The sequence below is a fragment of the Salvelinus namaycush genome, chromosome 6, assembly GCF_016432855.1.
Source record: "Salvelinus namaycush isolate Seneca chromosome 6, SaNama_1.0, whole genome shotgun sequence".
Classification (NCBI taxonomy): Eukaryota; Metazoa; Chordata; class Actinopteri; order Salmoniformes; family Salmonidae; genus Salvelinus; species Salvelinus namaycush.
The window spans coordinates 22,076,269-22,101,016 of record NC_052312.1 but is presented as its reverse complement, the minus strand read 5'-3'; the positions used below and the strand labels follow the sequence as shown (position 1 = coordinate 22,101,016).

The window sequence follows — 24,748 nt, the reverse complement described above, 5'->3', positions numbered from 1 at the left end:
TCTACGTGGTCTAAATAACTCAACTGGCTAGTTTGCCTGTCTGTAAAGAGAAGGGCGGGCTGTACGCTGATCTAGCTGCTCTGATTAGATGGAGTGAAGCTGTATTTCTCCGTCCACTCGCTTCATAATTTCACATGATCACTTTTCCTGCATGTTTTTGGTCTGATCATTTAGATTACTGCTGCCTGCTACTATGATAAAACACATGATAAGGACATTTGCTATCAATGTGCATAATATGACATTTGTCTGCCTGCTACAAATTGAAGATAAACCCATAAATACACACCACAGGAGGATGGTGGCACCTTAATTGGGGAGGACTGGCACGTTGTAATGGCTGGAGCAGAATAGTTGGAAAGGTATCAACAACATCAAACTACATGGTTTCCATGTGTTTGATGCCATTCAATTTGCTCCATTCCAGCCATTATTATGAGCCGTCCTCCCCTCAGCAGCCACCACACACGCCCCTCTGCGCGCTGCTCCTAATCTGCATTTTTCCCCCCGTGCAAACGTGCAAGGAGGTATTTTGCCAAAATATATTTATGCATATTAAAAAACATATTTTTTTTCTGATCACGAGTGTCATCCGATCTGACTATCAACTGTCAATTTACGGATACGATTACGAATACGGCCATGTGTAACGTCTTTCGTCCGAAGGCATGGACCAAAACGCAGCGTCGTAAGTGTTCATGATTCCTTATTACTCAAAAACACTCAAACAAAATAACAAAGTGAAAAAACGAAACAGTTCTGTCAGGTGCAGACACTAAACAGAAAATAACTACCCACAAACACAGGTGGGAAAAAGGCTACCTAAGTATGATTCCCAATCAAAGACAACGATAGACAGCTGCCTCTGATTGGGAACCACACTCGGCCAAAAACAAAGAAATAGACCACATAGAATGCCCACCCTAATCACACCCTGGCCTAACCAAAATAGAGAATAAAAACCTCTCTATGGCCAGGTGGTGACACCATGTCAGCACACCCCTACTATCTATCTCTGAGTCGACTGCAGTCAAAACTTCAGGACCTTTGAGGACATGATTTTTGTCAAATTCATGCAGTTGACATGTTGGCGCAAGTTGGACAATGTTCATCCCCATAATGTAACACACTTTGAAAGTTGGTCACTGACTTGACAAAAGTGGTTTGCTGGTGTCCCTCTACAGCGGGGTCATCAGTAGTTAATAACACAGCCACAAACCTCCCCTATTTCAAATCAAATCAAAGTTTATTTGTCACGTGCGCCGAATACAACAGGTGTAGTAGACCTTACAGGGAAATGCTTACTTACAGGCTCTAACCAATAGTGCAAAAAAAGGTATTAGGTGAACAATAGGTAAGTAAAGAAATAAAACAACAGTAAAAAGACAGGCTATATACAGTAGCGAGGCTATAAAAGTAGCGAGGCTACATACAGACACCGGTTAGTCTGGCTGATTGAGGTAGTATGTACATACATGTAGATATGGTTAAAGTGACTATGCATATATGATGAACAGAGAGTAGCAGTAGCGTAAAAGAGGGGGCGGCGGGACACAATGCAGATAGCCCGGTTGGCCAATGTGCGGGAGCACTGGTTGGTCGGCCCAATTGAGGTAGTATGTACATGAATGTATAGTTAAAGTGACTATGCATATATGATAAACAGAGAGTAGCAGCAGCGTAAAAGAGGGGTGGGGGGCACACAATGCAAATAGTCCGGGTAGCCATTTGATTACCTGTTCTTATGGCTTGGTCTTATGGCTTGGGGGTAAAAATTGTTGAGAAGCCTTTTTGTCCTAGACTTGGCACTCTGGTACCGCTTGCCATGCGGTAGTAGAGAGAACAGTCTATGACTGGGGTGGCTGAGGTCTTTGACAATTTTTAGGGCCTTCCTCTGACACCGCCTGGTGTAGAGGTCCTGGATGGCAGGCAGCTTAGCCCCAGTGATGTACTGGGCCGTACGCACTACCCCTTGCGGTCAGAGGCCGAGCAATTGCCGTACCAGGCAGTGATGCACTTTATTTTCATACAATCTGATTTTAAACGTAACCACAATGTTAACCTTATGACTAACTCTAACCTGAAATGGAGACTAAAATTTTAACGATATAGCAATTTTTTACTTTGTGGCTGGAAAAAGTTCCACGAGCGCTTTTTGGACTCCATCGTTTGACGTGTACTGACGCCTTGTTTGGCTCACTCCACACACATTTATGGTGACAAACAGAGTAAGGTCTCCGTTAAGATTATCCATACCCGTGTAATAGCTTGATTTCTAAATGTATACCTGTTGTTAACCAGTGAACTAGAAACGGAATCCATTGAACACTTATTTTGTAGTTTGCATAATCAGGTGTTCTGGACTGATTTGAAGCTATATCTTGGCAACAAAATGCATACAACCATTTAAATATGCAAGTTTGACATATTATTTTACGAAACTGATTCGACATTAATCTCTATTTTATTAGGAACACTTTTCATACACAAATCAAAATGTATGAAGAAATGGTCCCTTTTAAAATATTTAACTGATTTGGAAAATAATTTAGAATCATTCAAATGTATGCAAAACAAAATGTCACTACCTGTCTGGATTTGATGTGGATTTTTCTTTATGTAATCCCTCTGTCTGTTCCGTATTGTGTGTTACTGTTTAATAATAATACAAAATAATACAAAAAGTTCAACGCGCGCATTCTATCCACGTGACCCTATTAGCTTGCCTGCAGCGTCACGAGGTCAGGAGAGAGTTCACTTTCGGTTCCCTGGTAAGAATGGTCGAAGAACAATTGTAAGTGCCTGAATCGTGTTCATTGGAGATTCCGGTATGGCAAGGAATGAGAGAGGCTAATTAAGAATTTGTGAAATACGGTGTCCTCTGTTATAGACGTACGGTATGTGCGGCAATGTTTGTATTGTCAACGCCTAGCGCCACAAGGTGCGCTTGCAATGCTATTATGCCACCTATGATAGCTAGCTAATTGATTAACTTTAGCTAGATAGCTAACGTTAGCGCTCGAAACTACAACATTCCATGTAGGTCAGCGTATTCTATTTATAATATAAGTAGATTTGAACTCAACTGCTTTTGTTTTGAGCCATTGCACTTGCATACAAGACGTAGCTAGATGTCTCCAGTATCGTTGACGTTGAAAGAGTTGGCTAGCTACAGTACATCTAAAGAAAGGGAGATGTCATGTACAGTGCATTCGGAAAGTATTCAGACCCCTTTACTTACTCCACATTTTGTTATGTTACTGCCTTATTCTAGAAAATCGGGTTCCCCCCTCAATCTACACACAATACCCAATAATGACAAAGCAAAAAAAGGTTGAGACATTTTAGCAAATTTATTAAAAATAAAACACTGAAATATTATTTACATAAGAATTCAGACCCTTTACTACCCAGTACTTTGTTGAAGCACCTTTGGCAGCGATTACATCCTTGAGTCTTCTTGTGTGTGATGCTACAAGCTTGGCACACCAGTATTTGGGGAGTTTCTCCCATTCTTTTCAGAATCTCTTAAGCGCTGTCAGGTTGGATGGGGAGCGTCGCTACAAAGCTATTTTCAGGTCTCTCCAGAGAATTTAGATAAAGGTTCACGTCCGGGCTCTGGCTAGGCCACTCAAGGACATTCAGAGACTTGTCCCAAATCCACTCCTGCGTTGTCTTGGCTGTGTGCTTAGGATTGTTTTCTGTTGGAAGGTGAACCTGTCTGAGGTCTTGAGTGCTCTGGAGCAGAATTTAATCAAGAATCCCTCTGTACTTTGCTCCGTTCATCATTTCCTCGATCCTGACTAGTCTCCCAGTCCGTGCCGATGGATAAACATCCCCACAGCATGATGGTGCCACCACCATGCTTCACTGTTGGGAGGGTGCCAGGTTTCCTCCAGACGTGACGCTTGGCATTAAGGCCTAAGAGTTCAATCTTGGTTTCATCAGACCAGATAATCTTGTTTCTCATGGTCTGAGTCCTTTAGATGCCTTTTGGCAAACTCCAAGCGGGCTGTCATGTGCCTTTTACTGAGGAGTGGCTTCCGTCTGGCCACTCTACCATAAAGGCCTGATTGGTGGAGTGCTGCAGAGATGGTTGACCTTCTGAAAGGTTCTCCCGTCTCCACAAAGGAACTCTGGAGCGTTGTCAGAGTGACCATCAGGTTCTCGGTCACCTCCCTGACCAAGGCCCTTCTTCCCCGATTGCTCGGTTTGGCCGCGATGCCAGCTCTAGAAAGAGTCTTGGTGTTTACAAACTTCTTCAATTTAAGAATGATGGAGGCAACTGTGTTCTTGGGGACCTTAAATTCAGTTTACCACAGGTGGACTCCAAGTTGTAGAAACATCTCAAGGATGATCAATGGAAACAGGATGCACCTGAGCTCAATTTTGAGTCTCATAGCAAAGGGTCTAAATACTTATGTAAATAAGGTATTTATATTTTTTATAAATCAGCAAACATTTCTAAAAAACAGTTTTTGGCTTGGTCATTATGGGGTGTGTAGATAGATGAGGGGAAATGATTTAAAACATTTTAGAATAAGGCTGTAACGTAATATTGTGTAAAAGTCAAGGGTCTGAATACTTAAAGGATGCACTGTATGTAATGGTGAGTTATTTATTTTGTCATGCAATATTTGAAAATACAAATTTTCACTAGCCGATGGGCTAGTTGTGCTCATTTTCTACTGTTCTAGTTCTTTCTGAAAAGTAGCCACGGGCTAGGGGGCTAGCTTAATTTCCATCCCTGTTCGTTACGTCTTGCAATGAAACCGTTTACTGTTCATGACAAACAGAAGCAAACTGAACGAAACCTGGAGGGACCAACATTCATTTGTCCAATAGTAACTGGTTTTCCAAGGGAAAATGTTTTCCATTTGGAGTAAACGGTTTCAGTTGCAAAACGTTTTGCAACATTATCAACCTAATGAATACACCCCAGCAGATATTCAACTACAACCACAAATTACCTTTTCAACTTTAGGTTTGTCAGCAAGTTCAGAGCTGGGTGACTCATCTCTTACACTTTTCATCCAACATCAACAGTGTTTATTGGAAATGAGAAGTTATAAGTTTAAATCTTGTTCTGTTTTAAATTGCCAAATGTGTTACTACTTATCTGATCACCTCGGAATACTCCAATAACCATGTTTTATATTAGAGGGATATAAACTCCTGTCAATGTTTAATTTTATGATATCGCTTAACATCTTACTAAATTATTTTATGTTTCTACTACTCTACAGCTACTGTGACCAAACCACACATACCTTGGCTTTTCCCCCTCTCAAATCAGCTCAGCTCTGTTCCTTTCCCCCTTTTCTTCCCATCTATAAGCTTCCTCCCCTTTTCCCTTCCCATCATGGCTACCTCCATGGATCAGTCCACTGTTCTAGAAGATGAGCTCACCTGTCCCGTGTGCTTGGACCTGTTCCGGGACCCCCACCTGCTGCCTTGCGGCCACAACTTCTGCCTCCTCTGCGTCCGCCGCCTCAAACGCCAGGCAGAGCGAGGTCGCTTCCGTTGCCCAGAGTGTCGCGAGAGCCACCGCTGCTCCGCGGCCTCGCAGAAGAACTTCAAGCTGGCCAACATCGCCGACGACTACCGCCTCCGGGGACAGGTATGTGTGGTCTGGGGCCATATTCACAAAGCGTCTGAGTAGTAGTGCTGATCTAGGATCAGTTTTACCTTTTCAATCCTGGATCAGCACACCTACTCTGAGATGCTTGATACATATGGTGCTTGGTCACAGAAGTTGTGGTAAAAGCAGAAAAGTAAAGTTGATCATGTTTATAGTAGGATTGTCAAAGTTAATGCGTGATGTTTATCGGCGTAATTCTTTTTGACGTCGTTAATTGCGTCTCCATTTGTTCAACCCTCGAAACCTTTTAAGTGCACGTGTTTCCGCATTGACCCTTTTAACCCATAAGAGTCTAAGTCGGGGGGGGGGGGTTCTACTAAGCTGTATGTAATTGTTTTAAGCTCGTTTTACCAAGGATCATTTTGCTTTTTGAATTTTAGTAAGACACCTTGAAATAAAAATACATCTAATTATTTGATGAAAAAATATTTTTGGCCTTACTGCTATTAGCTCATACAAACCTATTGAATAACAGCTTCACCACATGGAACCAGGGGCACAACTTTCGTTTTAGAAGAAGGGGGACATAACCTGGCAGGGGGTCTGAATTACTTTTGCTCCCCTAAAATGGGGGGACGATGTACAAAAAGTGCTGTAATTTTTAAACGATTCACCCGATATGGATGAATATACCCTCAAATTAAACCTGACACTACGTACTTTGACTTCATAGTCATTGTTTGTTTTCAAATCCAAACTTGGTGTATTGAGCTGAAAAATATATGACTTCCCAATAATTATGGAGGGCACTGTAATTCAGATCACAGGCCTAATAGTACTGTAATGCTCTTTTTACTTGCACACAATATAGCTGGATCACAAGGGCCAGTACTGAGCCGCCCAGCAGCTAGGGATTGCCTAAATAGGTATCTCCCCTGACGTGGGCATGTTTTCATTAGACTCCTTTTGTCGTACAGTATTCCATATAAGGCATCCAGAACTTACGAAAGTTGCACAGTATACCCTTAATCTTTTAATAAATCAAATCTAGTGATGCATCACATTTCTTCCATCGATTGTGATATTGCGCGAGGATAACCAACCTTCCAATTAATGCCAATGCAATTCTTAGCCCATATAAATGCTAGTGTTGTGTCGTTGACTATCATTAAATGTGAAGACAGTATATTATCAAATCAATTCTCTGTGTAATTTAATTATGCGATTTAAACTAATCATGTAACTTTAATTAACTAGGAAGTCGGGGCACCACGGGAAAATGTTTGGTCTTTATTTCCGAAATTAACTCTTCCGATATTTTCATATCTTATCGACTACAGTCAATTTTCTCATTTAGAAGGCTAACATCACATTACGTCTTTTCACAAATAGTTTCATATTTATTCATTCATTTTATACAACATTGAGGTAGAAAACTAATAACTGACGAATGTACACTTCCAGAGATACCGTTATCTTGTCCTACTGCCTTTCCTGATGTCACAAAATAAAACAACTTCGACAGGATTGTTCTTTAAAACTTCTTATGGCTGCAGCCCGGCGTCGGTACACTTATGACAACAGCCACTTCAAGTGCAGGGCGCGAAATTCAAAAGATATTTTTTTTTAAATATTTAACTTTCACACATTAACAAGTCCAATACAGCAAATGAAAGGTACACATCTTGTGAATCCAGCCAACATGTCCGATTTTTAAAATGTTTTACAGCGAAAACAGCACGTATATTTATGTTAGCTCACCACCAAATACAAAAAAGGACAGACATTTTTCACAGCACAGGTAGCATGCACAAAGCCAACCTAACTAACCAAGAACCAACCAAACTAACCAAGAAACAACTTCATCAGATGACAGTCTTATAACATGTTATACAATAAATCTATGTTTTGTTCAAAAAATTTGCATATTTCAGGTATAAATCATAGTTTACATTGCAGCTACAATCAGAAATTGCACCGAAAGCAGCCATAATAATTACAGACACCAACGTCAAATACCTAATTACTCATCATAAAACATTTCTGAAAAATACATAGTGTACAGCAAATGAAAGACAGGCATCTTGTGATTCCAGCCAATATTTCCGATTTATTAAGTGTTTTACAGCGAAAACACAATATAGCGTTATATTAGCTTACCACAATAGCCAAAAATACAAGCCATTTCCCAGCAGTAAAAGTTAGCGATCGTGACAAACCAGTAAAAGATATATAATTTTTGACTAACCTTGATATTCTTCATCAGATGACAGTCCTATAACATCAGGTTATACATACACTTATGTTTTGTTCGAAAATGTGCATATTTAGAGCTGAAATCAGTGGTTATACAATGTGCTAACGTAGCTACTATTTCCCACAACGTCCGGATATTTTTCTGACACACATATTCTGACCAAATAGCTATTCATAAACATAACTAAAAAATACATGTTGTATAGGAAATGATAGATCCATTAGTTCTTAATGAAATCGCAGTGTTAGAATTCTAAAAAATTACTTCATTACGACATCCAGCTTCGGTATAGCTAGAGTACCCAAAAGTTGGGCGCCGACGACTAATTCACATGTACGACAGATATATGAAATAGCATCATAAAATGTTTCTTACTTTTGCTGATCTTTCATCAGAATGTTGGACAAGGGGTCCTTTGTCGGGAACAATCGTTGTTTGGATTTAGAACGGCCACTTTCCCTCTCGATTTAGCAAGCACACTAGCCAAGTGGCACGAATCTCTCCATCGTCAACAAAGTCAGAGAACGGAACACGGCAAAACTCCCGAAAAAATTTCAATAATCTGATTAAACTATATTGAAAAAACATACTTTACGATGATATGGTCACATGTATCAAATAAAATCAAAGCCGGAGATAGTAGTCGCCTATAACGGCAGCTAAACAGAAGGCAAATCCAGGTACCACCTCGCGCTCTCCAGAAAACCGGAAATGGGGGACACGTCATACAAAGAGCTTGTATTCCACTTCAGACCAAGATAAACACTCAATTTCTTCTCTCACCGCCTCTTGACATCCAGGGGAAGGTCTATGAAGTGCATGTATACTAATACGTATCATGCCCATTTATAGGCAGGAAGTAGAACAGAGCCTCGATTTCAGACTTTCCACTTCCTGGTCAGGAAGTTTGTGCCAAATGAGTTCTGTTTGACTCACAGATATAATTCAAACGGTTTTAGAAACTAGAGAGTGTTTTCTATCCAATAGTAATAATAATATGCATATTGTACAAGCAAGAATTGAGTACGAGGCCGTTTGAAATGGGCACCTTTTATCTGGCTACTCAATACTGCCCCTGCAGCCCAAACAGGTTAAATACCCACGGAACATTCCCACATTCTCAAAAATATATATATTGTTTAGACTCAACGTCAACAGTGAAGAGGCGACTCCTAAATGCTGGCCTTTTAGGCAGAGTTGCAAAGAAAAAGCCATATCTCTGTCCAGTGTCTGTTCTTTTGCCCATCTTAATCTTTTATTTTTATTGGCCAGTCTGAGATGAGGCTTTTTCTTTGCATCTCTGCCTAGAAGGCCAGCATCCCAGAGTCGTCTCTTCACTGTTGACGTTGAGACTGGTGTTTTGCTGGTACTTTTTAATGAAGCTGCCAGTTGAGGACTTGTGAGGCGTCTGTTTCTCAAACTAGACACTTTAATGTACTTGTCCTCTTGCTCAGTGGTGCACCGGGGCCTCCCACTCCTCTTTCTACTCTGGTTAGAGCCAGTTAGCGCTGTTCTGTGAAGGGCGTAGTACACAGCGTTGTACAGTCTTCAGTTTCTTGGCAATTTCTTGCATGAAATAGCCTTCATTTCTCAGAACAAGAATAGACTGACGAGTTTCAGAAGAAAATTATTTGTTTCTGGCCATTTTGAGCCACAAATGCTGATGCTCCAGATACTCAACTAGTCTAAAGAAGGCCAGTTTTATTGCTTCTTTAATCAGATCAACAGTTTTCAGCTGTGCTAACATAATTGCAAAAGGGTTTTCTAATGATCAATTAGCCTTTTAAAATTATAAACTTGGATTAGCTAACACAGCATGCCATTGGAACACAGTGGTGATGGTTGCTGATAATGGGCCTCTGTATGTCCGCTTATGTAGATATTCCATAAAAGTTCTGCTGTTTCCAGCTACAATAGTAATTTACAACATTAACAATGTCTACACTGTATTTCTGATCAATTTGATATTTTAATAGACCAAAAATGTGCTTTTCTTTCAAAAACAAAGACATTTCTAAGTGACCCCAAACTTTTTAAAATTATTTATTTATATATGTTTTTACCCCTGTTTTTCTCCCCAATTTCGTGGTATCCAATTGGTAGTAGTTAGTGTTGTCTCATCGCTGCAACTCCAGTACGGACTCGGGAGAGGCAAAGGTCGAGAGCCATGCGTCTTCCGAAACACAACCCAACCACACAATGCCCATCCAACCCGGAAGCCAGCCGCACCAACGTGTCGGAGGAAACACCGTACACCTGGAGGCCTGGTCAGAGTGAAATGCGCCCGGCTCGCCACAGGAGTCGCTAGTGCGCGATGAGACAAGGATATCACTGCCGGCCAAACCCTCCCTAACCCGGACGACGCTGGGCCAATTGTGCACCGCCCCATGGGCCTCTCGCTCGCGGCCAGGTGCGACAGAGCCTGGACTCGAACCCACAATCTCTGGTGGCACAGCTAGCACTGCGATGCAGTGCCTTAGACCACTGCGCCACCCGGGAGGCCCGTGACCCCAAACTTTTGAACGGTAGTGTATCTGTATCCATTCATCAATAGTGTCTCCCAGATCTTCCTCACTTTTTTGTTTTACATGTTTTGTGTCATCGGTAAAAGCCTCTATCAACCCTTGATACGGTTTGGAAATAGTATGACAAACCTCTAAAGTTTATCTTTGAATCTTCTGGCTTGTCCAGTGTTTGCTGCACAGACAGAATAAAGTGTTGCATCTGCCAAAGTTCACCTCAGCGCCGTTAGACTGGTCTTCCCAGGTTGCCTGACCCACCTGAGACCCCTGTCACTGTTTGAACCTGCTCAGATGAGGCATGACAAAGAATGACCTTGGTGTACGTTATACATTATATTATCCAAAAATAGAATCAATGGTTCAGTAATTGAAATTACCATTATTCCCCGATCCTACACAGTAGCCTACCCATCAACTCAAGATTGGAGCTTTGCACCCATTCACTGGTTGTTATAATATACTGCAAAATTAACCTGAGCTCTGTAGACTGGTCTTCCCTGGCTGTCTGACCCTGCTGGGACACTTGTCACCATCTGATCCTGCTGAGACATGATGAGCATAGTGTTGTGTACTGACTGTGCACCATCACAGTGAAGCCTGTAGCGCTGTTTATACAGTGTCAGAAGTATGGAATTAGCTAGGGAAACTGACAGATTAATAACGTTACATTGCTATACTGACTAATAAAATTCACATTGTGCTTTCAAAAAATGTCAGAATATCGGTCTTCAATTGTTTGGCCACAAGTTTCATCGTTTGATTCCGATGTAGTGGGATTGAGGCAAAAATAATAACTAAAGTTATTGAAAACTAGCCAAGTTAATTTACTTCTGTTGAAACGCGACAAAACAAAGGCTACAGAACATTTCCATACACACAAGCTGTTAGATACAGCTACCTGACAGATAGCTAGAGGCTGGAGCTGAACTGGCTGTGGTAACTACTAGTTAGCTAGCTAGTTCGTTCACTTCAGTTGAGAGGGGATGAAACATGTAATGCATTAGCTAACGTTACATGTCAGTTACACTACCAACTCAGCACTGGTAATAAATAAAAACATTTATGTTAAGTCAAACAGCATTTCCTTGCCAGTGATATCAGTCAAATAAAGAGTAGCCAGTTTCTGCTCTGCTTGCTTTTACAACTCGGAGAAAAAGCACAACACACACAGGCAACAGCTGCCTCTGTTCGCACACTCTGTGATGTCCGCGCAGTCCTAAATCCAGCTGGCTGAAACTGCCAAAGAGTCTACCTGACCGCTCTGATGTGTCCGCATGGTCCTAAAGCATACCAATGGCACTTTTTGTATCACAGTGCAATGATAAAACTGGGGGGGACAAATGCAATTTGAGAATGTGGGGGGGTCATGCCCCCCCGTCCCCAGTGAAAGTTGCACCTCTGAATGGAACAACCGATTGTCTCCCCCAAAAAATAAAAAATAAAACTCTAAAGGAAGTTTGTTCTGAAGTGTCTGTCCTATATATGTAATTTTTTTCTACATGTATTTAACCCCTTATTTTTGTCAGTCTCCATATATACTTACATGTATTTCTTTCAACTGGTACCGGGGGACCTTCAAACTAGTTTTGTGAGGCCTGTGGGTGTCCTAGAGCAAAACAACCGACATATACGTGTTTGTGAGAGACTCGCCTTTCCACAGAGGGTTAGTGTGTAGCCCAGACTGTTCGGATGCTACAGACACAAGTTGGCAGATCGTCTGTACTTACTTCAGACAAGTTCCAAGATGGTTGTGGGGGTCGTAAAGCAAAATGGAGGACACAAACGTGATCGTGAGAGTCTCGTCTTTCCACAGAGGGGTCATAAACTGTTCGGATGCTACAGACGATTTGTCTCTAGCTCTGTCACCTTTCACTGCATTGAACTTAGGGGGTTAAGCGCAGAACAAAACACAGCTACAGTCAATGCTTGCGCATTCAGCTACATCGCTGAAGACCGTGTGCCTCTAGGCCAAATCGTAAAAGTTATGGCTAATATTACTGGAGCTATGTTTTCTTTCTGCTGCGGATTCGTGCTCATGTCGCGGGCCGTTTTAAATGACCCTGAAGTCGCTAAACAAGCAACTTCAGGGTCGTTTAGCTAGTGTTTAGCTAGTAATGTTACTTAGCTAGCTAGCCAACCAGATAACTTGACTGAAATGGAATAGGCTACTCAAAGAGATGCTTCAAAGGTAGGCTGCATATGCAACAGTGGGGTGTGTATGATTGTGTGTGTATGTGAGAGGATGTGTGTGAGTGGGTTATCTGAACAGTGCAGATAGTTAGTGTGTTCATAACATTGTTGGACAAGTTTAAAAGCTCTTTATATTCATAGAGCCAGTTCTTTTTTCCAATAGTCACACTCATTTAGAAGGCCTGAAGCTATAACAGTACTTAAAGGTGTGGGTGTGCGAGAGAGAGAGTGTGTGTATGTGCTGTGCGCGAATTACACTTCAATAACATTAATGAGAGGGAGTAGGCCTACTTAAACACTGGGACCATTCATTAATAAGCTGTATGTTACAGTGTCTTTGTCTGTGGTGAAAAATGCTATTAAAACGTTCTGATGTAGATCATTTCATGTTTCTGTCCCTTACAATCAAAGCATAATATGCCTGTAATTCAATGCACTGTGTTTGAAATGGAAAAGTGTTTATTTAGGGCCAAATTTGAGCAAATTCAAAAATGTTGATTAATCGTGATTACCTAATGCCATTCATTTGATATATTTTTGCTATTTTATAGGCCTGTCACTGTGATGATGACCTTAGTTTCAGGATAATTAATCTCTACAATAGCCTACTCTACTGATTCATAGCATATAGGTCTACCACAAAACACAGCGTACTCTATTCCTTGTCCTTTCTCTGTGCTGTCACTATGATGTCCAGGCAGCGTTGTCAAGACCCCAACAACCAGATGGTGGCCGCCCGGCAACAGCCAAGACCCCTGTGTCCGTGCCCTGTGACTATTGCCGTCCAGGAGACATTAGCGAGGCGGGAAAAGGGGAACCTGGAGCTCCCGGGGCTGGAGGAGAGGTGGTGTTAGCGGTGAAGACGTGTCTGAAATGCGAGGTGTCCATGTGTCAGGTAAAGATATAGGAGGCCCATACATGGAATATTGCTATTTAGCACCCATAATTCCAAATATGTTCATGTGTGGCACCCTTGGTAAAGCACTGTGGAGCAGAAATATTCCAACATTATTCTGCTATCTAAATCTAAGTTTTTGCGCAGCACCAGTATTCTCAACACATTGGGTGTGTTCGAGCACTAAGGCTAACTAAGCTGAATGTAGACACAAGTTGGCGAGTGAAGTCTGTGGAGGTGCATCTGCGACAACCGAAAGTTGGACGCTAGTGGTTTTTCAACAGCAAGGCTCATATCAACATGGCAGTGTCATCAGAGCTGCGATTCATTGGTGAAAAAGTACCCAATTGTCATACTTGAGTAAAATAATAGATACCTTAAGTAAAAGTGAGTCACCCAGTAAAATACTACTTAGTAAAAGTCTAAAAGTTTTTGGTTCTAAATATACTTGAGTATCAAAAGTAATAATAATTTCAAATTCCTTATATAAAGCAAAACAGACAGCACCGTTGTCTTATTTTAATTTTATTTACCGATAGCCAGGGGCACACTCTAATACTCTGACATAATTTACAAATGATGCGTTTGTGTTTATTGAATCCCCCAGATCAGAGGCAGTAGGGATGAGCAGGGATGTTCTCTTGATAGGTGTGTGAATTTGACCATTTTCCTGTCCTGCTAAGCATTCAAAATGTAACGAGCACTTTTAGGTCTCGGGAAATGTATGGAGTAAAAAGTACATTATTTTCTTTAGGAATGTAGTGAAGTAAAAGTTGTCAAATATAAATAGTAAAGTACAGATACCCCAAAAAATTACTTAAGTAGTACTTTAAAGTATTTTTACTTAAGTACTTTACACTGCTGCGATTGTTAATAAAAGTTTTTCTTTATAAATGTCACACTTTTCTATACCCCCATATCACACACACAAACTTAAAACATAGACTGTGTACAATTGAATTGGTTAGAGAGGTCTCAAGTATCACTTTCATTTGTGACCTCTAGCTTCAGAATTACGGAAAAGTTGGTTCCTGTTTCAGTCATGTCTTTGGCCACGTTTGCGTTGGTCATACAAAACTCCCCTAATGATTGATTGACAAATAGTGCCTCCCAAATATATATTTATTTTCAAACATTACTTTTTTTCTTAATTTTGTCCATGTGTCAGGAGCATGTGAAGCCCCACTTGGAGCTCCCTGCATTTAGGGAGCACCCCCTGACCGAGCCCCTGGGAGACCTGAGGAAGAGGAAGTGTCCCGAACATGATGAGATGTACCGCTACTACTGCATGGACGACAGGGTGTGTGTCTGTAATGCCTGTACCATAGAAGGGGGCCACGCCGGACACACCATCAAGACCCTGAAGAACACCATGAAGGGTCTGAAGGTAAAGGCTCTAGAGTTGGAACCTAAATTACAATGATTGTAGGAAGAAGGGTAGTGTTAAGAGGTCTCTGTTGGTTGGTCTACTAGTCAGGAGGGTGATGTACATGCCTAAATGTAGCACTCCAAAATCCAAAGAACACCATGAAAGATCTGAAGGTAAAAGCATACCTGCCAAAATGCACTCATTTTGCGTACCAACTACGCAATTCTCTGTCCATGTACGCAGGTACGAGATCCGAGTTAAAAGTATGCAGAAATTAAAAAGGCCTGATTTTGGTTTTTAATCAAAAATAAATCCACTGAGTAAATCTAACATCCCGATTCTCGAGCTGCAACACACAGACATGTACGGAGTTTGTGTCAACGGACATGGAGATTAATACATCATTATTCGACGTAGCTACCCCGTGTCTGCCCCTCCTTTTGTTTGTTGTGATGCTGAGTTTGCCGACTGTCAGCTGTATGTAAACACGTGGACAAATCCCTTTTCGACGCTGTGTGTTGTGGAAAGGTAAACACTAAATTGTTTCAAGCTAACGTTAGCGAACATAAGATGGACATTCAGTGGGCCAGCAGTTCACTCGCATTTGCTAGTGAAAGAAAGTGTGATATACATTTAATTCTGCGTCCCATTAGTTGTATTTTGCACGTAACATTAGTTGTATTTTCCACGTAACATTACGAGGATCATGCACCCTGATAGACTGTAACTGTAATTATGATCCACGTCACAAAAAGCATTACAAAAGTATAATCAAAAGTAAATATAAACATCTTGGCATTAAATGGAGTCGGGAGTTTAGAAGACTGCGAGATGAAGAATGCATGAGTGTCCGCTATTAGCTATAGAGGCAATGCTTCTAAAATGCCTTTGCACTAGATTTGAGATTTTATCAATTTCGAAAATCTGAAATGATGTTAGCGCAGCAAAGAAATCCAATAGGCACCTTTAGATAGGCTGAAACACCGGACTCTTCTAGCGAACAGCGTTCAGATTCCCTTTGCAGTAGCCTACTTAAACTCTGTAGCCAGTTTGCGGTCTGTCGATGCAATCATTTCTTTTTGTTTTTATGTTTTCAAAATGATTTTGCTTTTAGTGTTAATTAGGAACCGTGTCTATAAAGCCAATACTTGTGAGCTGGCCCTAGTGATTTGCCCTGTTTGAGAGGTGAGAAGCGTTCCTCTACTATAGAGACTGAACTTGGGGGCCAAGGCAAGCTGGATCTGAAGACCTTCTATGCAGATGTCAGAAACTTATTTTCCTCTGCAGTAGACTACATGTTGCTGAAATTTCCATTTGGAGATGTGCTCCTCCAGCATGCTGTGGTCGCTGACATTGCCAACAGGCAGACTGCTAAGTTCTCATCCCTCAACTTTTTCATGGCATGCTTTCCATGCATTATTCCTGAGGGAGCCTCTGTTGATCAGGCAACAACCTTTTGAGCAGAGTCTGGTTAACATGCGCACAGATCAGGCCTGGAGAGAAATCGGCACAATGAAAAAAAGGGGGGGGCAGCCTGGTCTACTCCCACCTTTCGGATGTGATGCTGGGGATATTGATTATATTCCACTGCAATGCAGACTGCGAACAAATATTCAGTCTCGTTTCCAATAAAAAAAAACAGTACAGAGCCTCCCTCAGTACAGACATGCTGAGTGCTCTCCTTACCAAGAAGGTTTCAATGATTGCCAGAGGAACTGTTTGCCACAGAGAAGTCTACCCCAATGCCCTTCTGCATAAAGCTACATCTGCTAGCTACCAGGCAAATCTGTTGAACATTTGAAGGTCTCCAGAAGATTTGTTCTCACCCACTGTTTCCTATCATAGCGTTTTCGTTTTTATTATGAATATCATGTTTATTTGATACTGATGATCTGCTTCAAACATTTGTTGTTCTTATCATATCAGAGTTTTTAAATTAAAAGGGTATCGTGGATAAGACGTTTGTACATTTTGTACCTAAACAAATAACTTATTTGTTTAACAAAGTAAGGAAACTCCAAGAATAAAGACCCTTTGTGTTATTTCTAATTATATCTTGTTAGTGACTTTTACCATATGTGTAAATGGAATAATGTCAAGAAAGTATTCCAACCTTTTATAGACTTGATTTGGCACAATTCTGTAATTGCGATCATACTCACAAACAGCATGAGCGTGCGGGGGAAAGAGAACCCCAATTCGGCAATCTGCGAGTTCAATTTCCAATTTGCCACGCGCTTCTGGTACTCTAAAAAGTTGAACAGGGTTGGCAGGTCTGTAAAAGCTCTGCTAGAACACACTCACAAGCAAGAAGAATATACCCCCTATTACTTTCAATCAAACAAAAGGTAAACACACACACTCAACAGTGAACCACACACACACACACACACACACACACACACAGATACAAAGACCACACCTCTGTGCTCTAGACTAGGCTGCCACAGAATGGCTATTGAGTCTAGAACGCAGGTGAATATCATTGTATTGTTGTCACTAGTCTGACATGGTTGAGCGAACGAGACAATGTGTGAGTCCCAAATGGCACCCTATTCCCTATAGTGGGAAGAAAGCTATCCCATAGGGCTCTGTTCAAAAGTAGTAAACTATAAAGTAGCGTGTCATTTAGGACTCAGCAAAACTTGTGAACTCACTGTTTGAATGACTTATTCAACCCATTTCCAGAAGTGACTTGTCTGAACCAATGAGAGAAAGGGAGACATTTCCAGTTCAGTTCACCATTTACCCTCACTATAGTCTTGTTGTCATGGTGAATGTAGGTAACACTGGTTCTCCCCCTGTCTCTATCTCTCTTCCCCCTAACACACACTCTCTCCTCTCTCTTCTTCCCCCAAACTCCCCCTCGGTTTCTCCCCCTCTCTCTCTGGTCCCTCAGGGCATTCTGGAGACCCAGCTACAGAAGGTGGACAAGAAGTTGAGCAAAGCAGAAAAAACTCTCCAGGAGCAGAAAGTGGAGGAACAAATTAACAAGGTGAGAGTAATGATCCAGGATATGTTTTGTCTTGTAGACTGACTGAATATGATTATATGGACGGGGGGGACCTGATTCTAGATCGGCACTCCTATTCTGAGACACTTTCTGAGTACCGACCCGGACTCTTAACATAATGTAAGATGTCATGTATTTGTTTGTTCACAGAGTTGTATATTTTCATGCATTTTACTTTAGTGGCAGATGAAGAGAAACTTTGGACACTGATTAGTTGGTTTTCTCTGGTTAAACACACGCACACCCCTGCCCCCATCTCTCATCCCTCTCCCTCTCTCTGTGCAGAAGTTCCTGGAGGACTCGGACCAGCGGATCATGGCGGTGGGGGAGGTGTTACAGGTCCACCTGGAGGGCTTCCTCACAGCCTTAAGGGACTGTACCCGCTCCCAAGAGAGCGAGTGTGGCCCCAACATCCAGCGGAACATAGCCAAGGTGGCCCAGGACCACGCTCGTCTGCAGGATGTCCACAGCAGAATCCAGAACCTCGCCCAGGAGAACGACCCCTTCCGCTTCCTAGAGGTCAGTGTGTGGTTTTTAATTTGATTGTTTTCATTTCACAAAATGTTTTTAAATAATAATATATTCAGCCATACAATGGATATACAGTTGCGGCCAAATATATTGGCACCTTTACACTTTTCTTAAATAATTCCCTATTTCTTCTAAAATAAGTTGAAATTTCAAACAGTTTTGGTCACCACACGTTGTTGGATTTTCAACACTGCAAAACCAATTTTATTTTTGTTAACTTTATTTTCTAAATTAAAATTGTAAACTTAAGACAAAATTGTCACCCCGGAGCTAGTACTTTGGCCAAGATAACTGCAGATACATGCTTCTTGTGGCCATCAATGAGCTTATTGTACCTTCCTACTGGCAATTTGGCCCACTTTTTAGCAGCAAACATGCTCTAATTCTTCAATGTTGCCCTCCACCAACTGCTGTTTTCAGATCTTGCCACATTTTGGATGTGATTCAGATCTGGACTCTTCGCTGGCCAGCGTCTCTCGAACCATTCCTGGGTGCCTTTTGATGTGTGTTAGGGGTTGTTGTCCTACTGAAAGACCCACAATCTTCAAAGAAGACCCCATTTTTGAACACTGTGTTGAACATTGGACTCGAAAACACCTGGTAATCTGCTGATTTCAAGATGCTTTGCGCATGTTCAAGGCCCCCAGTACCAGAGGCAGCAAAGCAACCTCCACAGCATTATCAAGCCTCCTCGTTTTAGATTGTAGTGCGAGTGTTCTTTTCATCGAATTGATCCGATTTGTTGAATGTGCGCCAATCCGGCATCCTACTATCCCCCATGGTCTGCGTTCCATTGACCTCTTTACCACATCTATTCAAAGAAAAGAACACCCTCCCCACAATCAAACATTGGGGACGTTAGATAATGCTGTGGGATTGCTTTGCTGCTTCTGGCACTGGAGGCCTTGAATGTGTGCAAGACATTATGAAATCAACAGATTATCAAGGGGCTTTGGAGTGCAATGTTCAACCCAGACTCCAAAAACTGTGTCTGTTGCAGGTTGTGGATTTTTCAGTAGGACGACAAACTCAAACACACATCAAAGGTTCAAGAAGCAGTTCTGGAGTGGTCAGCAATGAGTCTAGATCTGAATCGTATCCAAAACCTATGGCGAGAGCTGAAAACAGGAGTTAGTGGAAACATTGAAGAATTGGAGCAGTTTGCTGCTGAGAGTGGGCCAAATTACCAGTAAAAAGGTGCAGCAAGCTCATATAGCTACATTAAGCATTTGTTGGCAGTTATCTTGGCCAAAGTCTGTGCAACCAAGTACTAACTCAGGGGTGCCAATAATTTTGTCCATGCCATTAGTCTTTATTTTCTAAATTAAAATTGTCCAATGACGGGGGTGTGGAGATCAATTTTGTTTTTCAACTTATTTGAGAAATAGGAAATTATTAATGAAAATTTCAAGGGTTCCAATATATTTGGACGCAACTGTACATGAACAGGTGGATATGCATTTCAAATCATCAAGGATAGTACATAAGTGGTTGATGCTGTTCACTGACCACAACAAAAAGTCACATGGTCAGGAAAATCTCCTGCTGTCCCTAAATAGTTCATTTTTCGTTCTGTTTTCTGGAACTAATAAATGTTAATCTTTTTCTCTGATTTGCTGTTTAGGCATACAAATCATCAAGCAAAAAGTAAGTTATTGTTGTAGGTTACAGTCCTTTCAGAAAGTATTCCACCCCTTGACTTTTTCCATATTTTGTTGTTACAGCCTGAATTTAAAATGTATTCTGTCACTGGCCTACACACAATACCCCATAATATTAAGGTGGAATTATGTTTAGACATTTTTACAAATTAATGAAAATCTTAAATGTCTTGTGTCAATAGGTATCCAACCTCTGTTTATGGCAAGCCTAAATAGGTTCAGGAGTAAACATCTGCTTAACAAGTCACATAATAAAGTGCATTCAGAAAGTAAGTGAAAAGGAGTGAAGCTAAGCACAGGCAAAATCCTAGTGGAAAACCTGGTTGTCTGCTTTCCACCAGACACTGGGAGATTAATTCACCTTTCAGCAGGACAATAACCTAAAACTCAAAGCCAAATATACACTGGAGTTGCTTACCAAGAAGACAGTGAATGTTCTCGAGAGGCCAAGTTACAGTTTTGACTTAAATCTAATTGAAAATCTATAGCAAGACCTGAAAATGGTTGTCTAGCAATGATCAACAACCAATTTGACAGAGCTTGAAGAATTCTGAAAAGAATAATGGGCAAATGTTACACAATCCAGATGTGGAAAGCTCTTAGGCTTACCCATAAAGACTCGCATCTGTAATCGCTGCCAAAGGTGCTTTACAAAGTATTGACTCAGGGGTGTTAATACTTATGTAAATTACATATTTCTGTATTTCATTTAATACGTTTTCTAGAAACAGGTTTTCACTTTGTCATTATTGGGTTTAGTGTGTAGATGGGTGAGAAATGTATTTAATCAACTTTATATTCAGGCTGTAACACAACTAAAGATGGACTAGGTCGAGGGGTATAAATACTTTCTGAAGGCACTGTATACCGGAAATGTGTCTGTCTGTGTGGGGTGTAATATTATATGTTTTGTGTGTGTCCTGTCTATGGGTGAAATGCCATTTGCAGTGCGTCTCTCATCCTGTCTATGAGTGACGTGCAATTTTCAATGCGTGTGTCCCAGTTTCTGCAGGCAGTTGAAGAAGCCCCTCTTCTACCCAGAGTATGTTGGTGTGGACACTGAAGGCCTGGCCGAGGCCCTGGAGGTTAAGCAGGATGACTTCCTCACTAATGTACGCTCCTGCATCTCTCATTTCATCGACGATATATGTGAGTAACAGACGTGTTTGCGTGCGTGAGTGAGTGAGGGGAAAGAAAGAGGTGTGTGCGCGTGAGATAAAGGAACCAGGGTGTTGGAAGTTTAGAATAATTTGAATACATTTTGAATTTGTGGTCATGCACTAGTGTTGTCACGATACCAACATTTTACTAACGATATGATACCAGGCCAAGTATTATGATACCGAATAGTATCTCGATACCACGGGGGAACAATTCAGTGTTCTAGCGTACTGTTCGCCCCGCCCCCCAGACAATTGTTCCTGTTTTCTGAACGTTATGCGCATGTGCTACACAAAAAACCTGTCACTGATATCCACACTTTCACTCAATGCAACACATATGGATTTTTTGTTGTATTTTTTCCCCAATTTTGTTATATCCAATTGGTAGTTAGTCTTGTCCCATCGCTGCAACTCCCGTACAGACTCGGAAGAGGCGAAGGTCGAGAGCCATGCGTCCTCAGAAACACGACCTGCCAAACCGCACTGCTTCTTGACACACTGCTCGCTGCACCAATGTGTCGGAGGAAACACCGCACACCTGGCGACCGTGTCAGGTGTAGCCAAGATACACAGCTTTCCGCAGACACCCTGCTTTTGCAGGTAGGGGCTAGCGTTCTAATACCAGACTGCATTGAATAAAAAAAAATCTAATAGGTTCCCCAAATATGTTTTTAGTTAGCTAGGTAACATGACTGAACAACATTGTTTGTTATCAAACCAATAATTAGCAGTCTGGGATTAGTTTAAAATGGCCCGTGACATGGTTTGTGAAATAATATATAAATCGTGCAGGAAGAAGGAAAATGCTAATTTTTTTGCCGTTTGAGCTAGAGCAAGCAGTTTCCTTTGCTGTAAATCTGAAAGCCTGTCGCGAAGCTGTTTTTCCTCTCTGGCACTGCTGCTTGACAGCGAACTTGCAAAGCCTATACTCAGACTGGCCTGTGCTCTTGGTTATACCAGGGATGAAATTATATACAATGTATCAACTTTGCATTGCTTTGCGTGCTGCTCCAATGTACAAATGTCACAACAGAAGACTGATCATGGACTCCATCCCCGCCCGTCAAAAATGTAACTAAACAGCAGACTTTATAAACATTTTAAAACAGGCGCCAGTGGGTTCTTTAGATTGGTAGGGCTGAAAAAGTTGGTATTATCATATGAAACGGTACTAAGGTATTTAAAAATGTTGGTATCATGACATTTTGGTACTGTGATACCAGTATACTGTGCAACACTCTCTCACACACACACACACACATTTGTTTCCCAGTGACGACAAATCGACAAAGTATTGTTCTCCTCTTAAAGCTAGAATCTGTATTTGGTGAAACTGCCAAATCCGTTTGGGATATTACAACAAAGAAGTTACTTGAAACAACAACATTTTTTGCGATTGAACAGCAGAATATGTATGGCGAAATTTAATTAACAACGCTGCCGGACGCTGCTCTTCCGTTTCATCAACAAAATATAAACAAAAGGCATTGGGGGTGAACAGTGGCTCTGCTTCACCAAATGCAGATTCTAGTTTTAAAGGTTTTGTCTTCTACCAGGTCCTTCAGTCAGGGAAGACCCGGACACCGGAGGAGAGGAGGAGGAAGAGGAGGATGAAGATGACGACGAGGAGGATGGCAGTGATGGAGATGAACAAGAGGAGGAGATGAGCGAGGAAGAGGAGGGTATACACGACCACGAGTCAGCAGACGAACTCTACGGTGAGGAAGATGAAGAGGAGATTTATTCGAACTGATGAAATGACTATGGGGTGAATCGTCAAATCCATTCTTCCATTTAAGTCAAACTTTCTCTCATAGCCTCCCACTGACATCAATATTTGACTATGTAAAAAAATGTTACTTTGAATTTAGGATTTTCCCAACCATTTTGGGAAACCTTTCAAATATTACACATTCTACATCTACACATCAATGTTTCGAAGGGGAGATGTTTATGGGTGCATGGCACCAAATTTCCTATATAGTGCACTACTTTTGACCAAAAGTTGTACACTATTTAGGCCAGGGCTATTCAACTGTATTCGTACAGATGTAAAAAAATAAATAAATAAAAAAGTTAATTGCAGGGGGGGCAGACATTTTCCACATGCGTTTATTCTAAGGAAGAACTGTTTAAAAAAGAAAAGCACACACCAATAAAGTACTTTTCTTAAATTGTTGCTAAAATGAATTAGTGAAGAAGTGGATGTCGCTCAACCAATGTGATTAGAGGTGCAACCCATAAATGTAATCATTGAAAAGGAAAAGGTGCAATGATCGCTCACCATTAAAAGCTTCTTAAAAGTAATTAGGTCATTTTAAAATCTGAAAACGAAGTATCTCAAAAAATAACACAAAGATATGTCAAGTCAGGTAATGCCAAATTCCAGTCTGAAGGAAGTATGCTTTGAATTTATTTCCCTCAGTCATTTGGTGTGTTTTTTTTGTCACACTTCCTTCTAGCAAGTCCTCGTGGGCATCAGAGAGGGAAACAGAAGGCACGTACGTGTGCTTAGCTTTCAGAAATGGGGTCAAAAAGTATTTGTTCCCTTAAACCGTTAAAATGCTAGAGCCAAATTCATATAAAGAAAGAAGAATCCAAATGTCACATAGGTGCTAGAAACCATAGTGCTTGTTATTTTGGCACTGAATGTCGGATTTACACAATTGATCAAAGGGCCAGTCTAAATAAATAAACGGGCCAAATCTGGCCCGCAGGCCACCAGTTGAATAGCCCTGATTTAGGCAGTAGGGTACCATTTGGGATGAAGACTATATTTTTGTAGTTCAAGATTATACTGTTATAGCTAAACACTGGGTTTCTAATTCTAACCTCAAACTGTTTTATTTTTTGACCAAAGCACTTGTTCCTAACCTGACTGGTGTGCCAGATGGGTGGGGTTTGCAGTTTTAGATATACTCTATTGGTTCCATTAAACTAGGCAAACTCAATCAAGTACAGTATTTGAAATGATTTTAAATGGTTTTTAGACCCAGGTCTGGGGCCATAGTCATAAAACACCTCAGTGTAGGAGTTTTGCCTTTTTAGATCATAATTAATAAGTTAATATTGACAGGGGGAACCTGTTCCTAGATCTGAAATCCTACTCTGAGACGCTTTATGAATACAGGACCTGGTCTAGTATATAGTGCATTCGGGTAAGTATTCAGAGACCCCTCGACTTTATCCATATTTTTGTTACATTACAGCCTTATTCTAAAATGTATTAAATTAGTTTTTTTCCCCCTCCATTAATTTACACAAAATACCCCATAATTATAAAGCAAAAACAAGTTCCTAGACATTTTAGCAAATGTATAAAAAAAACTGAAATCATATTTACTTATGTATTCAGACCCTTAACTCGGTACTTTGTTGAAGCACCTATGGCAGCTATTACAGCCTCGAGTCTGCTTGGGTATTACGTTACAAGCTTGGCACACCTGTATTTGGAGAGTTTTTCCCAATTGTCTCTGCAAGGCCTCTCAAGCTCTGTCGTGTTGGATGGGGAGCGTCTCTCTATAGATGTTTGATCGGGTTCAAGTCCGAGCTCTGGCTGGGCCACT

At 41.2% G+C, this 24,748-nt stretch overlaps 1 protein-coding gene across 2 annotated transcripts; it reads left to right on the top strand.

The window, feature by feature from the left end:
• The first annotated feature begins 2,733 nt into the window (after positions 1-2,733).
• Positions 2,734-24,466, top strand: LOC120049781 (E3 ubiquitin/ISG15 ligase TRIM25-like). 2 transcript variants are annotated; one of them, XM_038996193.1, is made up of 9 exons: positions 2,734-2,794; positions 5,247-5,620; positions 13,248-13,445; positions 14,614-14,832; positions 17,714-17,809; positions 18,113-18,346; positions 19,983-20,005; positions 21,023-21,168; positions 22,739-24,466. In XM_038996193.1, exons 2-9 carry the CDS (start codon positions 5,363-5,365, stop codon positions 22,933-22,935), a joined length of 1,371 nt encoding a protein of 456 aa, XP_038852121.1. In that variant the 5' UTR covers positions 2,734-2,794; positions 5,247-5,362; the 3' UTR covers positions 22,936-24,466. The 2 variants fall into 2 exon arrangements, with proteins under 2 accessions (XP_038852121.1, XP_038852122.1); XM_038996194.1 differs by having other exon boundaries at positions 2,764-2,897.
• The last annotated feature ends 282 nt before the right edge of the window (positions 24,467-24,748 follow it).

Bases quoted from the DNA above. Each gene is read 5' to 3' on its own strand.
- LOC120049781 (XM_038996193.1), top strand. From the start codon at position 5,363: ATGGCTACCTCCATGGATCAGTCCACTGTTCTAGAAGATGAGCTCACC. The intron at 5,621-13,247 runs GTATGTGTGGTC...TATGATGTCCAG, and splicing joins ACTACCGCCTCCGGGGACAG to GCAGCGTTGTCAAGACCCCA. The intron at 18,347-19,982 runs GTCAGTGTGTGG...TTTGCTGTTTAG, and splicing joins ACCCCTTCCGCTTCCTAGAG to GCATACAAATCATCAAGCAA.